This window comes from Sylvia atricapilla, chromosome 6, assembly GCF_009819655.1.
Source record: "Sylvia atricapilla isolate bSylAtr1 chromosome 6, bSylAtr1.pri, whole genome shotgun sequence".
Lineage (NCBI taxonomy): Eukaryota > Metazoa > Chordata > Aves > Passeriformes > Sylviidae > Sylvia > Sylvia atricapilla.
In genome coordinates this window covers 31571340-31593752 of record NC_089145.1, presented here as the reverse complement: position 1 = coordinate 31593752, position 22413 = coordinate 31571340, and the positions used below count along the sequence as shown (strand labels likewise).

The window sequence follows — 22413 nt, the reverse complement described above, 5'->3', positions numbered from 1 at the left end:
AACTGAAAAAATATATTATTTTAATCCAAATTTTCTCCATTCCGTAGGAATCATTTTAATGGAATGCTCCAACATATGAGGAAAACACTTGAAAAGGTATGTATTTTCCCCCTTTTCATTTGATTCAGGTGGATTAATCTCAGCTTTGCATGTTCAGAAATTACTATCTGGAAAACTTATTGTGTAACTGAAATAAAATTTGGCTAGCATATACACTGAATGACATTGATTTCTGTTTGTAAAGGAAATTCAGCACTTGCCCAGGATTTGTCAGGTTTTTAGTTATTTCTTGTTTATGGTCTTTCAAAGTGAAGTAGTACACTTAAAAGGTTGTTTAATTTAAGATTTTACAGAAAAGCTGTCCTTACATGTGTATATTTTGCCATGCAATACCAATCAAATCCATTGTGGATATAATGGAATCATAGAATGGTTTGGGTTGGCAGGGTCCTTAAAAATCATCTAGTTCCAACACCCATCTTCACCTACTCTTGTCAAGGAAATCTTCCACTAGAATGTAAAATAGAAAAGAACATAAATGTATGGATAATCATGTGTCATAGTAGGCCTCACTGCCTACTCTTTTTAGTAAAATCACTGAGTGGCACACTTTGTTTCTGGGCAAATTTTCCCCACTTCTCAGTGTGTTTTTTTCTGGAATAACAGTATTCCATTAGGAAGATCAGTTATGGTATGCTCTTTTCATTGATGAGGAATGAGATAAAACATTGATCCAAAGATGGCTGGAGTTAAAATAAACACCATAAAAAAATCCCCAAACACAGTAATGGATGTTCAAATGCCAACCAGATCAGTTTTCTAACAGAGAAACATTTTCTTCAGAGAAACATTTTTCTGCCATATTGCCTTTGCCTTGCACAAAGACCTTTTTCTTCCTTACAGCAACCAACAAAAACTGCAGGGTGGGGAAATGGCAGGAAAACCTGTATGACTATATCAACTAAAGGTTTCTGAGTTGCTTTTGACCTGAAATTGCCTGTTGCTGAGTAATGTGAATGGCATTATTTTTTTGGATTAATTTTCTCAGGGTAATAAGACAAAGTGAAATAAAACATTTTTCAAAGAGTTCTCCCCATCAAGGAGAGAAAATCTTGGGCATCTTATTTTCTGGCTTGTGACTATTCTTATTTTAATTAGTGCAAAATCAGTGCAATTCTGGGGGGGGCGGAAGGGCAGTGTGCATTAGGTTCTGTGTCCAGAGGACAGTTGTCCATAAATTATTAGCTTGTGGGCACAGAGTATTTAGTTTCAGTTTTCAGTGTTCTACACTTGTCCTTGTGACCCCAGGAAAGATATTGTTCCCTTATTGTACCTATGTTTTCCTTTGTAAACCATAAATATGTTCTTACTGAGAAAAAGACTATGCATATGGTAGTCTGTGAGGGAATGTATCGAGTTAAATAGGGGCTGCACAATTTTTGGGTAATTCTTCTCAGGGGTTGAATGTAGGGGTAAGCTGTGATTGCAATCTTATCACAACATTCAAGATCACACAGTGAATGGCTGGCTAGAGCCTCCTCAGTGCTTTCTTCTGTTTTACTGTGTCCTTTTCATTTTACTCCCTTCACTTAATTGAATTTTGTACTCGTGTTGGTCTATATTTTCCTTTCATTAGATGCTCATATTGAAGTAATAAATAGTAATTTTCATTAATTATGAATTTCTTCATTATTGAACTAGAATTTAAAGTTATTTTACATTTTATTTTAATGTAACTGTGTTTTGTGGATTCTGAAGTAAATATGAACCGTGTTCTATAAATATTCAGGTGTAGTTCTGAAAAGGTGCAGATAAAGCCCTTGAAGTCCTTAGGATATAGGTATAAATACCATGTAAAAGGATAGCACAAATAACTACACATGGTTGGTTCAGATCATGAAGTCATCTTGGAAATCAAATTTGCAGCTGCTTATGCAGAGAATCAAGAAATGGAAATTATTGTAAGCAAGCTGAAAATACCTGCTGTCAAAATCAGCTTGTCCTGTGATCATCAGGATTACATCCTTCTGCTGCATAATCAGTAGGTTCAGAATTGCTGAATTTGATACATTTCAGTTCAAATTTGGCTATCCTGATCTGTGAAAATGGAAGCTCAAGCTCTGCTTTTATTAACACTTCACCATTACTGTTGTTCTGCCCAGACAGTATCTGGAGGGAAAAAAAATCAACACCTAGTGATGCATATAATGCTTCCTGCAATACCTTAACTGTAGGGGGTTTTGCCTCCAGGGTACAGAGAAAAGGGAGAGAATTGCTTGCTATGAGCTGGAAAAGCAGCGCAGTTGGCTCTGGCAGTGAGGGGGTTGACTGACAGTCTGCAGTGCAGTGGAGTTAGCTGAGCTCCCTATATGGCTGTGGATTAGCTATATGCTAATACTGATAGGAGAGGAGCAGTACAGAGCGCAGTGAGCCGACGGTGGAGGCGATCAGCCTCAGCAGAGCTGACTCCTCAAGAGCCATGGCTGAAGGGGGTGAAGGAGGGGAAGATGAAATACAGTTCCTACGAACTGTAAGTATCTGCTTTTTATAGGTCATGTAGTACATGATTTTGTGCCTCGTGTCTATTTCTTTTCTGTTGTATTAAAAATAAAGTGTTATTTCTGTGCTAGGCTTTGCCAAATGGCAGAATTGATTTAGTCAGTGGATAAAATAAAAGCGAGAATAAGAGCTTTAATAGCATCATGCAGTCTCGGTGTGTTCTTCCCTGAATCTGCTCAATAGCCAGTTTGGTATAAGGAGACCTATTTCCGCTGTAATCCCCTGTGTTTGAAGCGTCCTCATCAACTTTGTACTTGGGTTTCTAAATGTAGCATGCCAAATATGTGACCTCTGAAACTTCTGTCTGGGTTAGATTTCACTGACATTAACAGAAGCTTTGCAAATAGGAGTGCCTTAAAATGATGAATAAACCAAGCAAGCCCCTGATGACCTCTTCTGATAAACATGCACACAGAAGCACACTTGTGTGTAGAGAATACCAACAGATGTTGAAGTCAGGGCTCTGGAAATGTTTGGGGTCTTTTCTCTATTAAAAGAAGCTCATCTTTAAAGGACATAAGCATTTCTTCGGGAAGGGGTGTTAATTAGTGAAATATCCTCCACTTGGTGTAATTTTCTATAAAGAGCCCTCACACCATTCTTTCTTAAAGCTTTACACAAATCTAGTATGACAACTAATTTGGACTTTTAAACAAGTACTGCACATGCATTAATTTTTGGGATGAGGATAACAACATCCTTTTCATGTCTCATCTCGTGTCTCGTTATTTTTACCTTGCATGACTAAGAGTGTGTTGTTGTTGTGTAACTAGCATGGGAAAACTGCTATTAAATGTGTGTATTCCCTCCTCTTTCCATGCTATCTTTACATTGCATTTATCACAAATAATGTTCCAGAAACAGACTCTTCTAGAGTTGATTCAACTTTAAAAGGATAAGTCACAAAAAAACGCCATACTAAGTTCCCAAACTAAGAAATTACAAGATTGATTTGTGAGAGGCTTGCGTAAGTTATTTATGAGAAATAAAGGTTGGAGTGAGGCAATGGCTGCTGCTGTAAGATGTTTAGGTGTGATGAAGTGTCATTTGCACTTCTAAGCCTCAGAGAATTCATGGAGGGGCTGGGGGTGGGGGATGAATAATGACAATGAAAAATCTTTTCCAACATTCTTCCCCTCCACTATACTTTTTAGAGATACATATTTTAGCAGATTACTCCAGCCTTTAATCTGAGACTGGAGCTTTAAATGTATATCCTTCATCCTTCCACTTTCTAGGATATTGCCTTGATTGAACAGCCATCCTCAGTGATGGAGTGAGAAGCTTTGCCCTTTCATGGGTGGCCTATGTGTGCTACATGAGATGGCAATTTCTGCTGCTGTGATACATTCTCATGCTAGAGTAACTCTATTGCCCTTCTTTCCAACTGTTAAAATAAAGTGCTGAATAGAGGTGTGGGCCAAAAATGGAAACAGCAAAAGGGAGACTGTACAGAAGTATTCCTTCCATGTAGTACAAGGAAATCTTCTATGAGGGAGAGAATGGACTAGATTTCTGTCTTGGAAGTTCCAGCAACTTCTTGCTCCAAGCAATCATATCGGTTACTGCTGTCTTTTCTCTATTATAAAACTTCCTTCACCTTCATGGGGAAGGGATGAATTGTTGTTAATATATTGAGAAAGGAAACATTAGATACTGAGTGCTCTAGTGAGATACACCTTCAGTACAGATTTCTTACAGCTTTTATTGCTGCCTAAACAGTGTTTGTGCTTACAAACATTAAGTACAGTAGTCCTTAAGAACTCTTCCAGTGAAATTGTTAATCAATTAGAATCTACTCCAAATCAAAATATTTTCTGCGAACTTGAATTGCTACTGAAGTTTCCAAGGTTTATGCAGTCCTTTGAAAATACTGATAATCCATATATTAATTTTGAGTCTTTAGAGCAATAAGATATTTTAGGGTCCTCTTTCTTATTTAGGTATAAAATAAGATTAGATATATTTTGGTTCAAAGATATCATACGGCATTTTTCAAAAGAGCAAGAGAATCAACTCTTAAAAATCTGCTTAAATTATTGTTTGCTATCCTAAAGACAAATGTCCTTTTGCCCTCAATTTTTTGTAGGTTATGACTTTTTTGTCTTCCAGATCTAAGTAATCGTTTAATGTTGTGCCTCACTTTTATGTTCTCTCCTCATATAAAAGGTCAAGAAGCTTGTCAGTGCATGATGATGAAATCTGTATTTGTTTCTATGGAGCAGCAACTTGTTGGCACATTTATAAGATTTGATGGAAAGCTTCTTACTGTCACTTTCTGTTCCAAAACATTCCTTATATTTGATTAGTTTGGCAGCAATGGGAATGAGAAACACCTAAAAAACAAATTCCAGAGAGGATAACAACATTATCATTGTTCTAGAAGTAGTATGTCTTCAGGACTCTTTTCAAATATGTCCCAATGCTTGTGTAAAGCCTTTACATGCAATGACAGCATTTGGGCGTTATTTATACAATGTAATTTCTGTTCTGAATTCTTCCCTGACTTTTAAGTTCAGTATGAACATAAATAAACATATTTTTTCCTTACACTGCTACCCTTTTGTTGGGCCTTTGTTATGAAATCTTCGGTGTTTTCTTTCTTGTAATAATGCTTTAAACTGTTTATCTATTTTTCCAGTTGGTGGCTTCCTTCTGTTTTGACTCCAGATATTCAGTGTGTCATGTATGGAAGGGAGAAGCAAATCACTTGTTGCTTGTGTGTAAAATGTAATACTGATGTGTTTTAGTTTCTCATTTGTTTAGATGATTTTCTCATGTTGTTTATTAGTTACCCCCTCCTAATGTCTGAATATATGAGAAATCAATGTAGCTGACATTGTGCAGCATTAGGTGAGAATATATATGGTAGCCTGTGCTGTTTTGAGATAACATACTGAGGGATATAGATATTGCCCTTAAGGGCTCTTGTTGCCCTTAATGTGAATGAGTGAGTGTAAAGCATTCTGCTTTGAGCCTTTCCTAGCTACTGGGAACTTAACTGCCATGATAAATTGAATAAGTCCTCTCCTCTCTGGAAATTGTTTACAAGTTCCTTCTCTGCTGAATTAGTCAAATATGATATGATCTCTGCCTTGGAGAAAAGAGCTTTTGCCTTCTTCCATGAGAAATACCTAAATAGTAACTTGCTAAGAGTAACCAAGAGCATGGTTTATGATGGAGGGGAAGTCCTACCCCTGCCCAAATCACTTTAAATGTAATGAAGAATATCAAAGTTGTTTGCAATCTTAGAGTCAAAATTATGGTGGTAACACTAGGTAATAGGTCTATTGCTTTGCTATTTTTCCTGAAATTCATGCTATTAGTGGAAAGAGTTTCTCCTTATTTTGATAGAAATACCTTTTCTTTTTTTTAGATGATTCATTAGTCAACAGAATTCTGCCTCATTTTCTGTAAATCTAAATAGTGTTTGTGCTGGTGTGTCTGGGCATAAGTGTACATATGCCTTTGTACATGTGTCTGTGATTCTTTCCCCAGCTGGTTACCAGTCCTTCATTTCTGTGAGTCACAAAGGCCTTACCTATGGATTCTTCTTTACCTTGTGCCCTTTTAACAGCTTCTCCCAAGGACTTAACTTTAAGTGTTCTGATAAACCTCTCCAATCACTGTCTAAAAATTTACACATAAGAATAGGAAGCTGTTTTCTTCCATAGGCTGAGTGTAGTTATCAGTTATACTTAAATAGCAAAATACTTTTGTTACAAAGACACGGAAAAGAATATTTGGATTTTTTTAACAAGACCTAGTCCATGTAAATTTACTCAATGAGTTTACAGATATTTTTAGGATCATTTTTGTATTGAGTTGCTGCTCAGAATCAAGACAATTGAGCAGCTCATACACATATTTATTTGTGGAAACACATTCCTATCTATACTTCTTGAAAATGAAGTCTTCTATTGTTCAGATGTTGCAAAGGAAATGGGAAGTAATCTCAGTTTTACAATATGAGCTGTCAGGCATAGTGTGAATTAAATTTTCCTTTCCCCCTCCCCCCCCCCAATCATTTACACTGTTGCCAAATATAAATATATAAAGTGATTATATCATGCTTCTTAAATACTATTTTAAGAGTTGTACTAAATAATTTCAGTTTATCAGGGATTAGTGTGGCATAAAACTGGGTTTCTTTAGATTCTTCTAATACATGTTGTTTCATAAAATCTGTGTTCCAAGTGGTGTATCTCTAGTGACATAACAAAGAGCATATGAAGTGGAGATATGAATATAATTTTTCCTTAATAGTCCAACTTTATATCTAATAGCTGTGCTACTAACTGCATGGTGATGCTCTGTAGCACGGGTCTCTGTGGTTTGAGTCAGTAAAGTACAGATAGTGCCTATAAAATCCTCACCAGTATTACCACCAATACTTGTAAACAAATATATTGGAAAAATGTCCAAATACCAAATAATGGAAAGTATTTCTGGGGAGAAGTCCTTAGCAGTGCTTAATTAAAAACTGGGAAAATGTGAAAACTGATCTCAGTGAGTTGTGCATGAATTTATAATAACATATAGCAATGCTAAGAAATGCTTTGAGATCAAATCAGTGGAATCTTCCTGATGCCCATTTTAAGGGAGCTGGCACAAATTCTGTGTGCTTTTTGAACAGCTGTGTGTATTTCACAGAATTGTTTTCAAATTAATTAGAACATTTTGTCTATTGTTACTGAAATGTGCTGCAATTCATGACACAGCAGTTCATTAGTCAGTCAATTCCATTCCAAAAAGGGGTAAAAATAAAGAATACTGTTGTATAAAACTTGAATTGCTTCTGAGAACTGGTGTGTGATAGTTCAGTTATTCTTGAGTTAATATTTCTATATCTGTTTATCTGTTTATTTCTGTGCATTAAATTTACCCCTTCTGATCCTTTTGCTGCAGTTGTACAGTAATATACTGTAGCAATAAATATGTAGCAGTCCATACTTAAAAGGCTTTTAAGTGGTACAACAAAAATTACGTGACAAACAAAACAAAAACTTCATGTTTCTTCATCTCTTTAAAAAAAGACTCTTTCAAAGGTACTTGTTTTTTGCTTTTTAAACTTCAGGCTATCACCAGTACAACTATTCAAAATTGCTTTTATTTTTCGTAATTTTCTGCCATGAAAATCATAATTAATGTTGTAAATTTGTTCTGAGTTATGTTTCTAAGAACTTGTAATGTCCTTCTTTGTAAATAATGTTCCTCAGTTTATTTTCACTCATTAAACTGCCACTTTTACTTCCTGCATGTGTTCTCAATGAATATTTTTTCCCAATTTGTCACTATAGGCAAAATTTGTCATGGTCATTCTTTGCTTAGTAGGATCATTCTCTGCTGAAAGTAGGATCATATTAAGGACAGATTTAGAATATGACAAAATTTCTGGTGCATCATGTGCTGTGATATGCTGTGTTTATTTTTTATAAAATAAAGAATAAATCTTGTGCAATAAATTGCAACCTCTTTTCAAGGCAGAATTTTAAGCAAATGGTCTACCATAGTATAAAGACAACAGTTGTTGCTTCAGTGTGTGTCTTTTTTTTTAAACTCCAAACATATACAGTAGTTGTCTGATATCTATCAGTCTTTCCAATCATTTGTAATAATTTTTCTTTTGGAGTGAAATGACATAAAATAGTTGGCATGAAATAGTTCTTTGCACCATGTTTAGATGGAAACTAAAGCATTTCATTAATTTAGTATCTTTAATTTAATGAAAGTTGTTTGAAGTTTATAAAAAAACCCACTATAATAAGTAATCTGGGAAAAATGCGTTTTCTGGGTTACAGTGTATTGGAAGACTGTATCAGGTAAAGAGGAGCAGAAAGAGGAAAAGGCAAGTAGAGCTTTTGCAGATAAAACAGTGAAAATGTGAAGACTTGAATCATGATTAATCAGAGCTGAAGGTGGATTTCTTTTTATCAAATTGAAGGTAGTTGAGGTAGGAATACACTTCCAAAAGAATATTGACAGTTTGGGCTGAATTTGCTCTTGAAATGGTACATTGTTTGGTTGGTTTCCTTGAGACATTTCTTATGTTTTAATTAGCACGTATTTATAAAGTATGTGGTAATGTTATTTTTCCTACAAGGATGTAGATCAATAAAGTTCATAGATGTATTGTAAAACAAAATATAATCATAGTGCATGTATATATGATAGATGTATGGATATATATCTTGTCGTATCATATAATATCAATGGGATATAGGTAATTATATCTAACAAGTTGCACTTTAGCAACCTGCTTCATATTAGATCAGTCTACATCAGTTGAAATCAAAACAGCATTATACTACATGAACTCAGCATCATGCTTTTCTACTGCTTCTTTCTACAGCATAAATTTTAAAAATGCAATTTCAAAAAGAATTCAGTGCATATAATACAGTGTTACAAATCCAGTGTATTGCTAAAAAATACTTGGGAGATTGATTTAACTTCTAGGATAGATCTAACTTACTTCTTTTCATTCCCCTTCCCTCCTCACCCCAGTTATATTTGATGTTGATGCAGTTCTGCAGAATTAAATCAAATTTGTTACAATCAAGCAAAGCTCTTCAATCTTGCCTTAGAATTTTAGTGAGTGAAAAGCCTTTTGATGAGGTTTGTGACCATGCAATAATCCTAAATTAATACCCAAGCATATATTTACCTATTTCCTCCTAGTCACACTGGTGGTTGTTGTAGGGATTTGTCTTCTGCTCATGCTCTACTTTTTGGTGTCTGAATGGAAATGAATATCTTCAGGAATAAATAGTGATGTAATGCATTTTTATAGAATGCAGTAAGTAGATTTTCTGATCTCTAGTCCCATGCCATACTAACTGGGTATGATTCATGTTGAAATCCAGCAGTGAATATTGCCTCTTCTCAGTTCCCATGGCAGTGCTGTGACCACACAGCGAAATGCTGCCAGGTGCATTAGCTACACATTCCAAAAATTAAACAGAGTTGCAGGCATGGAAGACACAGTTATTTTGAAGATACTAAATTCAATAAGAGGACACTAGCTAAAAGTTCTATGTCTCTTGACTTCATACACAAAATGCACATTTTTCCAAATGACATAAAGTAACAGTGCAGCTATATACTAAGCACAGATGTCTATGGACAGTAAAATTAACGTCTCAATTAAAAAAACCCAAACATTTGGTAACATAAATACACTACAAAAGATTCAGAAAGAAAACATGAGGTATTAAGGTATGCCTGGATGAGTACTTTGGTTTATTTTCTCAATATAGAATTTTTAAATTGATGTTCTGTCTTTAATGTCATGACATCACCAGACTATTCCTTCTGTCTATAACTTAGTAGGATATAGTGGTTTTTGGATCTGGAAGATCTAAAACTGTGTACCAAATGGTACTTTAAGAGAATGTATGTTCAGCTTTCAGCAGATATTTTCCTCCTAAATACTTGATGTGCTTGGGTAACTTTTGGAAACTTTTTCTGAAAATTACAGTGATATTCTGAAGTGCAAATGGCAAATATGTGACACCTCAGGGTGCGTCTAAAGTAGTTCAAGATTGGGATATGCATTGGAATTACAAAAGCCTATAGGGAAATTGAGATTTGCTCGAACTGCTTGTGGTGGTGTCTCGGTATGAGGCACACGGAGCTGCTGATTGCCAGTCATTGCACCTGCTGTCAGTCAGCTCTCAGTCTCCACAGCCGGGGTTCAGCTGTAAATAGGAGCTGATGACCAGTCTGTAACCGCCCTTTTCCAGTTCTCTCTTCTGGCACATCACATCCATGGGGAGAGTGTCAGCTGCCGTCAGCAGAAGTAGCAGTAGAGACATCAGCAACATAAGGTGAAAGATTCAGTAGTAACATCAAGTTTGTTCTTTCTGCTGGGCTTTTATCCAAATAAGCAAGTGCTAGTTCCTCAGTGAGCTGAGTAGTCAGCGCACGCCTGAACTGTTTTTAGTCCACAGCAAACATTTCTGCCAGTCTTGAGTATTTCAGCTACTTCAGCACTCAACCATGTTGTCTAATACCTTGTGCCAGAAAAACAACTTCCCTTGACACAGTTGCAACAATTTGAAGTCTCTTCAACAATAAAGTAATACAGAAGAATTGGAACTTAAATAGAATGTTTTAAAATTATTTGTACAAAAATAGAATTTCAACTTGCAAACTGAAGCACATTTTTAACAGAGGATGTGGAATTAATTTACAGCACTGGAAGTTTAACATGCTTTTGAGCTACATCAGCAGTACCACTTACAAATGGGAGTACAAGGATCATCAAGCTTGGAAAATATGCTAGTGCTAATGTCACAGATGATTCACTAGAATGCTCAAGACCGAGTGACTCCCATTGCACAAGACTCCATCTGATGCTCATTGATTTCACAGCCTCATCTTTTCTGTATGTTGAAAATTCTCAGAAGACCTATAAACCTATATCTCTATATATTAGAGATACTTAATGTCAGTAGTTTGTATAGTTCTGAGGATGATGAAGAATGTATAGAAATATTAACAGTTAGTTAATATTTTGACTAAAAACAACCAACCAAACTCCCACCTGCCAGTATAAACTCCAAGTTACCAGTCTAACTGTGTTTTCAAGTGCATATCCATTGCTGTTGCACTTTTCAAGAGATCAAAATCAACAGACATTTTAATTTCTTTGTGGCTAAAACTGGGAAAAGTAGAGTTTAGAAATTGGAAGAGCTCAGTCTGATCATGTACTGTTATGCCTGCATTTGTAGCTACAAGGTAACCTTTTGGTGAAGAACATTTACAGGACAAAAGATTATTTGCTGCACTCATATTGACCATTACAAGACTAAATGCTAATAGGGATTTATAGGATCTGATTTTCTGATTTTCTATGGAAAGTTAATGTTGATTATGTGCCAAGCCTTTATTAAAATCTTTGCATTTTTCCTTTATCTTATGAACTACTTTATTATACTAAAATTAATAAAGAGTGAGGGTTTTTTAATGCATAGGAAAATACATTTTTTTAAATTTGCAGACATTAACCTTTTCTGTTTGATGCTCCTTACTTGCATTCCTAGTAAAGTTTTGCAGATCTGTTGGAAATCTCTTTTTTATTTTAATTACTTTGTTACCATGCCTGGAAATTGTTGCAGGTAATCTGGTTTAGGTGAAGTTACAAGTGGCTGAGGGCAACTAACACTTGATGACTGAATCACCCATGTATCAGGGATGGTTGATTTAAAAAAAAAAAAAAAAAAATTCTTTGTTTGTTTGTTTTAAATTTTTTTACACAATGTAACAAAAAAATTCTAGCTCAAAGCTTTCAAAAATGTCAAGAACTTTCTTTGTGTACTATACTGGATCCTAGGTGACTGTCTTAGGCAATGTCAAGCTGGCTCCATCTTTAACATAACTCTGTTGTGTGAGTGAATAAAAGAGCTGAGTGCTTGAATACCAACTAGTACCTCAATAATAACTCTTCAAGCAACTCTTGATTATAAAGGATATCTATTCTCACTGGATCACTAATCATTGATTATTATTTCAGAACTTTCAATTAAGCCTTATTAAATGTATCAATTTAGTAAGCTTTCTGCTTACTTTAATTTCTAAAGTAATTCTGTCAAACACCTCTTCCTTCAGTCAGTGTGAGTGCTGGTTATCCATATTTGCTTTAGGTATTTTATTCAAGATTTATTTACTGTGTTTATTGTAGTTTTGCTCAGATATCCCTAATTTAAAAAAAATTTCTTCCATGAAATTGAATGAGGTAAAATTTTGGGTCTTTTACATGTCCAAAATATTTCCACCTGTACAATTAAGTGGCAGAGCATCTCATATTGAACCAGGTAATATAACTGTAGAATATTTGAATTATATTATTAGATTTGATTTTTATATAATTAGACCCATAATATTTTCATATTTCTCTTAATAAACATGTTGCTATATCTTTTTGCAAAATAATGATATTGATGTGTTTCTTGCATAGCTTAAAGCTTTTTTCTAGTATTTTGATTTCTATAAAGATGGATAAAAGTTGCTTAGTACATACATAGTTAAAAACTATAATAGAATTTATAATAAAACCCCTTCAATAATAGTATGTTAATATAAATTTTTGCTTTATAGGAGAAGGAAAAGTGAGCAACTATTGTGACACTTTTTCAAGACTAACAGTTTTTAATAGTGATTTTAAGCTGCACTGCAAAGACAAGTTTACTGGACAGTTTCACAGAAGGGAATACAACAACGTTATTCAACAGTACATGGGATTATATCCTTCACCAGTGATGCAAACATTCTCTCATTGTTCCTTCAGTTTCATGTGTGAAACAGTAAAAGTTTAGTGTATCAAAGCTGCCCTGGCAAAGAACCACTTTGCTTCACTTTGCCTGAGTTTCAGAATTCTTTCATTTACACGTTTTGCACATTTACACACCCCCTTTATGCACAAAATGAACGATGCTGTGCAGTATGCTTGTATCATTGGGAAAGTTAAGAGAAGTTAAGAGCTACTAAGTCAGTTAGCCTTTAATAAATGGTAAAATCCAAAAGAATGTGCTACAATATATGTCATGTTGCAAATACTGTTTAAACAGCCAGATTGCTTTTTCCAGTAGGGAACACACACTAATTGCCAAGTTACATAGTGAAGAATTTCCTCAAAGAGGAAAAAAAATGATTTCACCTGCATTTAAAATATGTTTATATTAATATATGAAAATATATTGATAATGATAAAAATATTAAGGAAGAGAATTTATCAGAAGGGAAAATGTTTTTCATACTAAGGTTTTTGTTCATTTCTTGATTTGAAAAGCCACGGTTTGATGACTCATTGTGAATGGCCTAGCTAGCCTAACAGCAGATAAGTTACAGAAGCTGCTGTTAATGACCTTTTCCTGCTAAGCAGAGTATAGTCATTGTTTCTTGTCACAGTTGATATTTGTTTGTCACAAGCAATAAACTGTAATGGTGGATCCACTGGTGCCTTGCTACTGAAAAACACCAACTTTGAGGGAAACTTAACAAGGAAGTACAGACCTTCTGTGATTTATTTGAAATTCAGGAAGCTTAGTGTTATCTGAAAGATTCTAGATTCATTCAGAGAATATCATGACAGAGGTTTATTTTTGTCAGAAAGACACATCTTTTTTCCTACCAGGGATCTTCTCAAGCCAGCTTCTCTCAAGGTTGACCTTAGGTTTAAATAACATCACTGACGAAATAAGGGCCTTTTATAAAGCTTAGCTTGCCAATTAGAGTGGTAATATGACCTTTCTTAGCTTTGCCAATATGAAGACCATTTAGAATCATAAATCACAACATTCTAAATGGTGAAATGTGTTCACCACAACATAAAAAATGGAGGGCGAGGAAGGAAAAAAAAAGATGAAGAAGGGTGATATTCTGCTACAGATAGTCTGTGAGAGCTGTAGAATATTTCTAGTGCTATTTAGAAAATTAATCACATTATTGCATAGTTCTATCATGTGTTCATGCAATTTAATTGTATCCTGATTACTTTACTACTTTTATCTTTTCATATCTGTGTCTCTCTTCTTTGTTTTTCTAAAGCAAACCAGACAGAGAGCCAATGACAACATAGGAGTTGAAGGAAGATTATCCTGACCTCAGGCTACTTCCAGGCAATATCAGTTAACAATACCCAGTGTCTTCATTTATGTGCATCCCTTAAATCTCCAGCACTACTGCTGTAGAAAAACACCCTATCAGCTAGCTGTGTAATGCAGCTATATCAGAACACCAAAACCAGATACCACTTCTGTGTACTCTGTTTTCTCTTTATGTCATTTCTTAAGCCAGGTGTTTTCACAGCAACAGTAACAACTGCTTGGTATAATATAAGTTGGTATAATGGAAGTCATAGAGCTATTCCTCTTAAATGCAGCTGTGGAGGATAGAGGAAGACACAGTTATTATTTTCTGGATACTGGGAATAGGACATTAGGAGGAAGCTCTTCACAGAAAGGGTGTTTGGGCATGAGAACGGGATGCCCAAGGAGGTGGCAGAGTCACCACCCCTGGAGGTATTTAAGGAAAGACTGGATGTGGCTCTTTGTGCTGGAGTCTACTTGACAAGGTGATGTTTGGTTAAAAGCTGGACTCGATGATCTCAACTTAGTTAATTCTGTGATCCTGTAATGTTGCATAAACATGGCAATAGCAGTGAGCTTTTGGCAGTGATGACTTAGCTCCCATCTGACCATGTCACCATAGAAGTGGAGGTTCTTTTGATTGAGACGGAATCTCCAAAATAACTTACACGTCCTTTTGTTCAAGCAGAGATTTAAATAGTCAGGATTCTTGGTACACATGACAACTGTTTAGTTTTTTCAAGGTTGATGGTTTGATTATAGGATAAGTGTACATTGATTTGTAAGAATTTGGGGGGTAGGGTGGGGATTTGCAAGGTGAAGAGTTACAGTATTTGCAGAAATGTCTCAGACAATTTTGGGCAGTATGCTCCTGTCTTAAAACAGAGGTCTGAAGCAATGGCAACACGTGCTTCTTCCCAAGTATTTCTTCTCCTGTTACAGTATTCTTTATGCATATTCACTCTGGTTACTTTCTGTCAAGTACATACACAGTTTGCACGCTCTTGTCACTATTAGCTGTGTTTGAATCATTGGCTTCATGCCCTGTCTTCAGTTATTTACAAGTTAGTGTAATGTTCATATGTAGAACTTGACAAAATGTTACAGCTATGTGTAAGAGTCAGTCATTGGTAGTTATATGTGGTGAGAATGTACTGTTGCTAAATAGTAAATGGAAGGTAAATGTTCTACATGTGAGGGCCTGTAGATGCAGAAAGGGAGATCTACTGCATCTGTGGTTCAATTAAAAAAACCCAATTGGATATTTAATTTCTATGCCTTTTATATTAAGATTTGACTCTGCATTAAAGAAGTAGAAGAACCACGCCTTATTTTGCAATGAGAAGTAGTAATTTCAGTCATCTAATGATGGCCAAATTTAAAAGAATTATCTTGAACCATCTCAACTGAGCCATGATTAAAACCCATGTTTTAGCCTAATTAATGTGCTTTAAAGGACTCTCTTAAAGTTTGCAGTTGTTATTGAAACTGTGGTTTTAATCTAAATAAGCAAAATAATACCTGCGATATAACACAAATATATAGACTCTGTGGGCAAGAAACTCTTTGTTTTTTTTTTTGTTTTTTTTTTTTTTTTTAAATTTGACTAGTTTTGATTTTTATTCTGTTGCACCCAGATAAAGGCTAGGATCTAGTTGTATACAAATGCAGGAAAACAGTGACAGAAAACTCTGACACAAAGTAAATGTGTGGCTGGACAGGCTGCAGATGAGTGCACAAGGAATTGTCAGTATGAACATGAGTCACCACACATTTTAAATATTCCACTGCAAAATGAAGGTGTTAAATAAAAGTTACATGAAACAGGTGAAACCACAAGGGCAAACAAACAAACACTCAAATAAAAAACAAATTAAAAAATGCTAGTGGGTTACCTCTGCAGAGAATTACCATCTGTGGGAGATGATCGACGGTTCCTCAACCAAAATCTAAAACCAACCTCTAACCTGAAGGTTTTGTAGATGGGCATTTGTGATTAGTACCACAAACTTAAAAGAAATGGAATTTACTTGATTGAAGGGATGGAATCTAAAGTTAGTGTTGCAAAATATGGAATATCCCCTTACAAAAGGATATTCTTTGATGTTTGATCTTTGTATGCTTTCAAGCCTAATCAACAAGAAGGGAGATTTAATCCCTGAAACAGAGCAGCTAACAAGCAAGCTCCGAGTGATGTCCATGAGGTAGAAACACAAATCACTTGTTGATAGAATTGCCTTGTTAAGGTACAGAGCTGGACATGCTTCAGCAATCTCAGACCTAGGGGGAGGTAAACAAGGCTTGGGAAGTAGGATGCCCACTGAAAGTGGACACAAGGAATGCAGAATTTATAGACCACCCGGCAGAGCTCTCAAGATAAAGAGGAAACCAAATAAGCCCAACTCAGCAACTGTGCTGAAATCAGCTCCAACTGCCTAAAAGGCAATTCCAGTAGGAGATTGCGACCATTGGAACAAGAAACCAAATAACTCAAAAAACCAGAAAGCCTGAGCATGTGGAGTAATCAGCATGGGAAATGAAAAAATCATTCACCAATAGAACATAGAATACTAATAAATAGAGAACTATGCAACTTGTAGCCAATGAACACTAATTCCTAAGTTTGCTAAAATGTACAAATAGTAAAAATTTTTGATAGTCGCTGTGCTTGATTTGTGGAATACCACCAGACACCCAGGCTTGCACGGCTCTGAAATTAATAATCAATGTCTCTCTCAACTGCATAAATTTTTGCTTGTTGAATATCAGAAAATGAATCCGATTTTTGTGAACAACAGAAGGATGAGTTTTAAAAGATATAATTATTTAATGGGATAAGGAGGAAAAGACTAAGGTGCAATTACCCCAGAGATGGACTTTTTTCTTTTACAAGAAAGTTAGCAATATCATAGTGATAGTAAAAAGAAAGTATGGGGATAGAGTTGAGTGGGGAGACAAGAATCTTTGTATTAAGTCACTGTGAGTGCACGTTAGTAGTAAAAATTCTCAAGGAGAGACTGACACACCAGTTCATATTCATTTAACCTTTAGCTCTACTTGAGAGTGTAAAATACAGAGTGAAAACAACTGTCGTTCTGTCTCTTGTTGTCTGATATCGTAAGAAATATCAAGGAATTATAAGAAATTGCAGGCTTTTTATTAATTTTGATATGCATGACTTGTCAGAATTGTGGTTCTTACCAGGAGTTTGGTTGCTCTTAATGGAAAATCACGAATAGTTAGGTATTTTTTATCTTCAGCTTCAAAGTGGAATCTACATTCAGCAATAAGCAAGGCTGCATTGTCTGAAATATAGAATGAATAAAACAAACAGTAAAGATACTTTGTTGATAATACTGAAATTTCTCTGTCATTACTTCTCCAATACCATCTTCACAGGCTCTTCTTCAGACTTGTTAAATTGCTGAGACTTTCCAGTCTTTTTGTTCACCTTATTTTTACCACATAGCATTCATCTGAATTATCTTTTCTCAGATTAGTGTTGCATTTGTTTTCAGTTAATGTGGAAGCATTTATTTATGCATCACAAGAACAGAGGAGATAAGGAGAACTTCTTGGGTCATTGTAGTAATTTTGAAGTGAAATTCAGTTTTAGAGCAAATTATGACTTTTATCCTGCTGCTTTTATCAAGGTACCAATCCACTAATCTGGTAATCTTCCTTCATTTGTTCAGCTTAAATATTTTTATATGTTTACAAATTTTGTTTTCCTGTGTCTCAACTGTAATTTATGAATATATTTATAAAGAAAAATCTATTCCCTCTCAACTTTGTCTTTTCTTGAATAAGTAAACTGAGTTTGTTTAGCTTACTTTTATGTGACTGGATGTTTGGTTTACTTAAAATTTTGTTATTTCTTGTCTATAATCCTGCGGTCTAAGTCTCCTTCAAACATTGGTGACAGCCACTTATTGGACAGTGACATAGTAAATTCCCCTCTTTTGGCCAGGACCTGCTCACCTTTCATAGCAAGGCTATATTGACATATATTAAAGAATATAAATTCAACCTAGACACCAACCTAAAAAGAGAGGATGGGCTATGTATCTAAACCTCTTCTAAAGGCTGTAAAATCTCTGACTATGTTAGTAAATGAAATAGGCACAGTTAATTCTCTAGCCTTGAGACAAAATGAAGGTATACAGCTACTTGAATACAGATAAATAATTTCCCCAGGATATTAGCTCTACTGCCTATTGGAAACAGTCCCTGGCCTGCCAAGGTATTTCTGGCAAGGTTCTTGTAGGTACAGGCCAGTATATTTCCTAGATTCATGCTGAGTGTTGTCTCCTGTCAGTCAGTGCAATCTCTCTGTACCGTCTAAGAAAAACTGGTGAAATGTCAAGTGCACAGGTAGTCAGGAGTCTTTATTTACCTTAGCATCAGTCAGAGAGGACTGTAATACTGCTTTTGATGGTCTTAAGAGTGTTTTTTTCCAGTATCACATTTTAGTTTTGAAGGAAATTTAATTTTAATTCAGAAAGAAGTAGTTCCAGTAATATGTTTTTCTCCTTATAGCACCAGAAAAAAGAACCATAGAATCATCAAGGTTGGAAAAGACCCTTAAGATTGAGTCTAGATGTTAAGCTAGAAGAGCTGTGTTCAACACTAAACCATGTTCCATCTATTAACCTTTTAAATACATCCAGTTATGGTGTCACAGCCACTTCTACGGGCAACACATTTCAATGCTTGACAAACATTTCAATGAAGAAATTCTTCCTAATATCCAATCTAAACCTGTGTTGGTGCATCTTGGGGCCACTTCCTCTTGCCCTATTGCTGCTGCTTGGGAGAAGAGACTGATTCCCACCCCAGCCTCTTTCAAGGAGCTGCAGACGGTAATAAGCATTTCCCTGAAACTCCTTTTCTCCAAGCTAAACAGCCCCAGCTTCCTCAGCCACACCTCTAGTCCTTTCACCGCTTTTTTGCTCTTCTCCGGGCATGCTCCGGTACCTCAGTGTCTTGTAGGGAGAGGCTTAAAAGTGAACACAATATGGAAGGTGCAGCCTCACCAGTGCCAAGTACTGGGGGATGGTCCTGCTGGCCACACTACTTCTGGTACAAGTCAGGAGGCCATTGACTGGCATCGACTTGGCTCTCTGAGCCATTGACTTGGCTCTCTGAACACACTGTTGGATCATGTTCAGACAGCTGTTTACCAACTCCCCCAGGTCCTTTTCCACAGGCAGCTTTCCAGCCAATCTTCCCCAAGCAGTTTGTTCACAGATTATGTGTTACCACTGAATGACTTAGTTCTGCTAACAGTATTTACTCACCCAGCTTAATATTTTACAAGGCACAGGACTTTATCAGAAATGTGCCCTCTGAGACAGAATCAGCCAGAGAAAGAGTCCTTAGTGCTGATTTGGAAGGGAAAAATTTAGGAATAGCACTGTAGTTGTCTATAAGCCAAAACTCTAAACCAGGCTTTACAGTCATAGCTGGATTTCTGTTCACTGAGAGAACTATCTTCAAGGACTAGGAATGGCATTCCTGATCATTGAATTTATGAAGAATAAAGTATGATAGCCCTAATATTAATTGACTTGTGCTCAATAAGCCCATGGTGAAAGTTTACATACAAGCAATGCAATCAGTGTGCGTTAGAATAGAACTAGAGCTAACTGCGATACTTCAACAGATAATAGAATAGTTTATTAAAAAAATTTCTTAAAATCCTGACTATGTCCTTATTACCATGGCTTTAGAGCTGGAAAGTCCTCTTTTCTTGGAATATGCATAAATCAGGTCTAAGACAAAATACAAACATATTCACAAAGTCAGTGTTGTGCCCAGCTACTGAGAGGTAACTTTTATAGCAGTAATCCTCTCAGACATGGGATGCCTTTCATGTAATCAAATTCAAGAGTAGAAAAACAGTTCCTACAAAGAAGGGGAAAGACTGAAGTCAGCATCCTTTTGCATTTTTTACTGTTTGGTTGTCGTTGGGGATTTTTTACATTCACAGTTAAACCAAGCCCCTCAGTTAACTTGAAACCATTGTTGATAATAAGCAAGTGCATTAATATGGTGAAGTCTTCCATTGCCCAAGAAACTTACCTGCAGTTCTCAGCCAAAGATATCTAAATTAGAAAGGCTATGGCTGAAATAATCAGTAAAAGCCTATAAAAATCCCTCCCTTGAGCTTCCTTCCACTTGCAGGTAGAATTTAGGTGACCTAATAAAGCCTGAAAGTGATGCAGTGTCATTTATTTGTCTGCCTCTGTGCTTCCAACAAATGTTTCAAAATGCTGTAATTTTTTTTCTGTGGGAGTCTTAGCTCCATGGTAACCATATCCAGTTTAACTCTTTGGGAATCTTGTCACTGCAGAGAAACCTTCTTATTTAATATTAAATTTACTCCAGTCTCCTTATAACTGTCTTTCTTTCCTTCCTAACTTCCCCCAGGCAAGGTTTTGTTAAGTGCAGAAGAAACTGATCCTCTGGTGTAGGGTGACATGACTTCAGAATAATTCTTCATGTTTTCCTCATGAGCAAGAAGAGAAATACAGGGTTAGGACAAAGTCATACCAAGATGATGAGTCAGACTAGTCTCACAATTTGCAGGAACAGTACCATTGCCACATTTGAAGTTCAGGATGTGGGAAACAAAGTATTATGAGTATGGAAATATTCTTGCATGAATTGAGGATGAAATAATTGTGACCTTTAGAAAAGAAACAGTGCTGTGACAGAGATGCTCTGGAAATCACATAGGAGTGCCCATTCTCTTTCTTAGCATAAGAGAAATTTTGAAGGGAAAAGGTGACAAAATCTTATGAATCATATTGAAGTAAAAATCTTAGGTTCAGAAAGAATAAAATATGCTGTAAAATACAGGTTTTCTAATGAGAAATGTACAAGGGTTTTGCAAGGAGTTCTGCACTCCACCCTAGTACAAGAGATATAAAATAACCTCTGTACATTTGAGGATTATGAGGAAGATTCCAGAACAGTTTTAAGATAACTGTCGTAGATTTGCGTGGTAATTTGTGGAGTGTACGAGGAGGGGGAAGGTTGGTTGTGAATACTTACCACTTTCCTCAAAGTAATAGTGTTCATTTTAAATCACAGTGACATATCAGAAGCTATACCACTGATCTGACTGCTTCTGAAATTATTGAAATCAATCAAAACCCAATGATTTATATGTTTGTGGATTGCTGTGATTTGCAGTCAGCTATCTGTGTATAACCAAGGAGAGAAAGTTCTGTCTCATGCTGGTCTGATATCTTGTGCATACTGAATGTAGATTTTATTGTTTTTCTTTCAATATATCTGTTCTCTCTTGAGCAGAAATCAAGTGTTAGCAGTCTAAGAAGACATTAAATTAATCTCTTATTAGTCGTGGTTACACTTCCATTTGACTTTCACTTTATTGTTACTTAGTCATTACAATGAAGCCATAGTGAAATCCTGGCTACTTGCCCGAGACCTTCCCATTCTTCTGTTTTGAAATAAACTATATGCTGCTATTCTGATAGGAGTCACAATAGATGGGATTTTTTTGTTCTTGTATTTGTTATTCAGAATTTATTTTTTCTTGTTAGTCAAAGACATGGCTGTAAAAAACTGACACAACTTGAAAACTGCACACATTTTATTATAGCTGAAATAGTTTTGTTGTTTGCTTGAATCACCAGTCTTTAATGGTACTACATGTAGTACGCTGGATATTGCATCTTTAAAATATGTCCCACTTCTGTTTACCTGGGTCTTACTAATAGATTTGAAAATCATATCACTTCCTGTCTCCAGTTTACTGACTTCCTAATTTAAAACAGAAAATTCAGTTCACTTATCCATATGTATTTTGTCAGCTGAGTTTTTTTGGTTTTTTTTTTAGTTTTCTTTTTTGTTGGCAGTGGTGATGGTGTTTGGATTTTGCTTTTATTTGTAATTACATCAAAGAGTTATAACCTCAGAACAACATTTGATTATTTTTGGTGTGTTTGAATCTCAGACTACAGAGAGTCTTAATTCAAAAATTTGGTCTTTCTCATCTGTCTGTTAAATAGCTCTTGTGACTTTAATCAAACTTTATATGATAAAATTTAATATAATGCAAATAATATCATTATCCTGTTTCTTAAATTCATTGTCTTGAATATTTATTATCAATTTATGTATTTATTTATTTGTCTGCGTTTTTTTCCCAAATTGTCTGCGAAAGCCAAGAAGACACTGACGTCTGAAATATATTACCTGGAACACAGAAAGTAGAAAAGAGAACATTAGC

At 35.6% G+C, this 22413-nt stretch overlaps 1 protein-coding gene across 1 annotated transcript in view; it reads left to right on the top strand.

The window, feature by feature from the left end:
- The first annotated feature begins 2388 nt into the window (after positions 1 to 2388).
- RYR3 (ryanodine receptor 3) overlaps positions 2389 to 22413 on the top strand; it is a 195398-nt gene continuing 175373 nt past the window's right edge. The window contains exon 1 of the mRNA XM_066321419.1: positions 2389 to 2530. Within this exon, the coding sequence (XP_066177516.1) occupies positions 2480 to 2530 (51 nt within the window). The 5' untranslated portion in view covers positions 2389 to 2479. The remainder of the gene's footprint in view (positions 2531 to 22413) is intronic.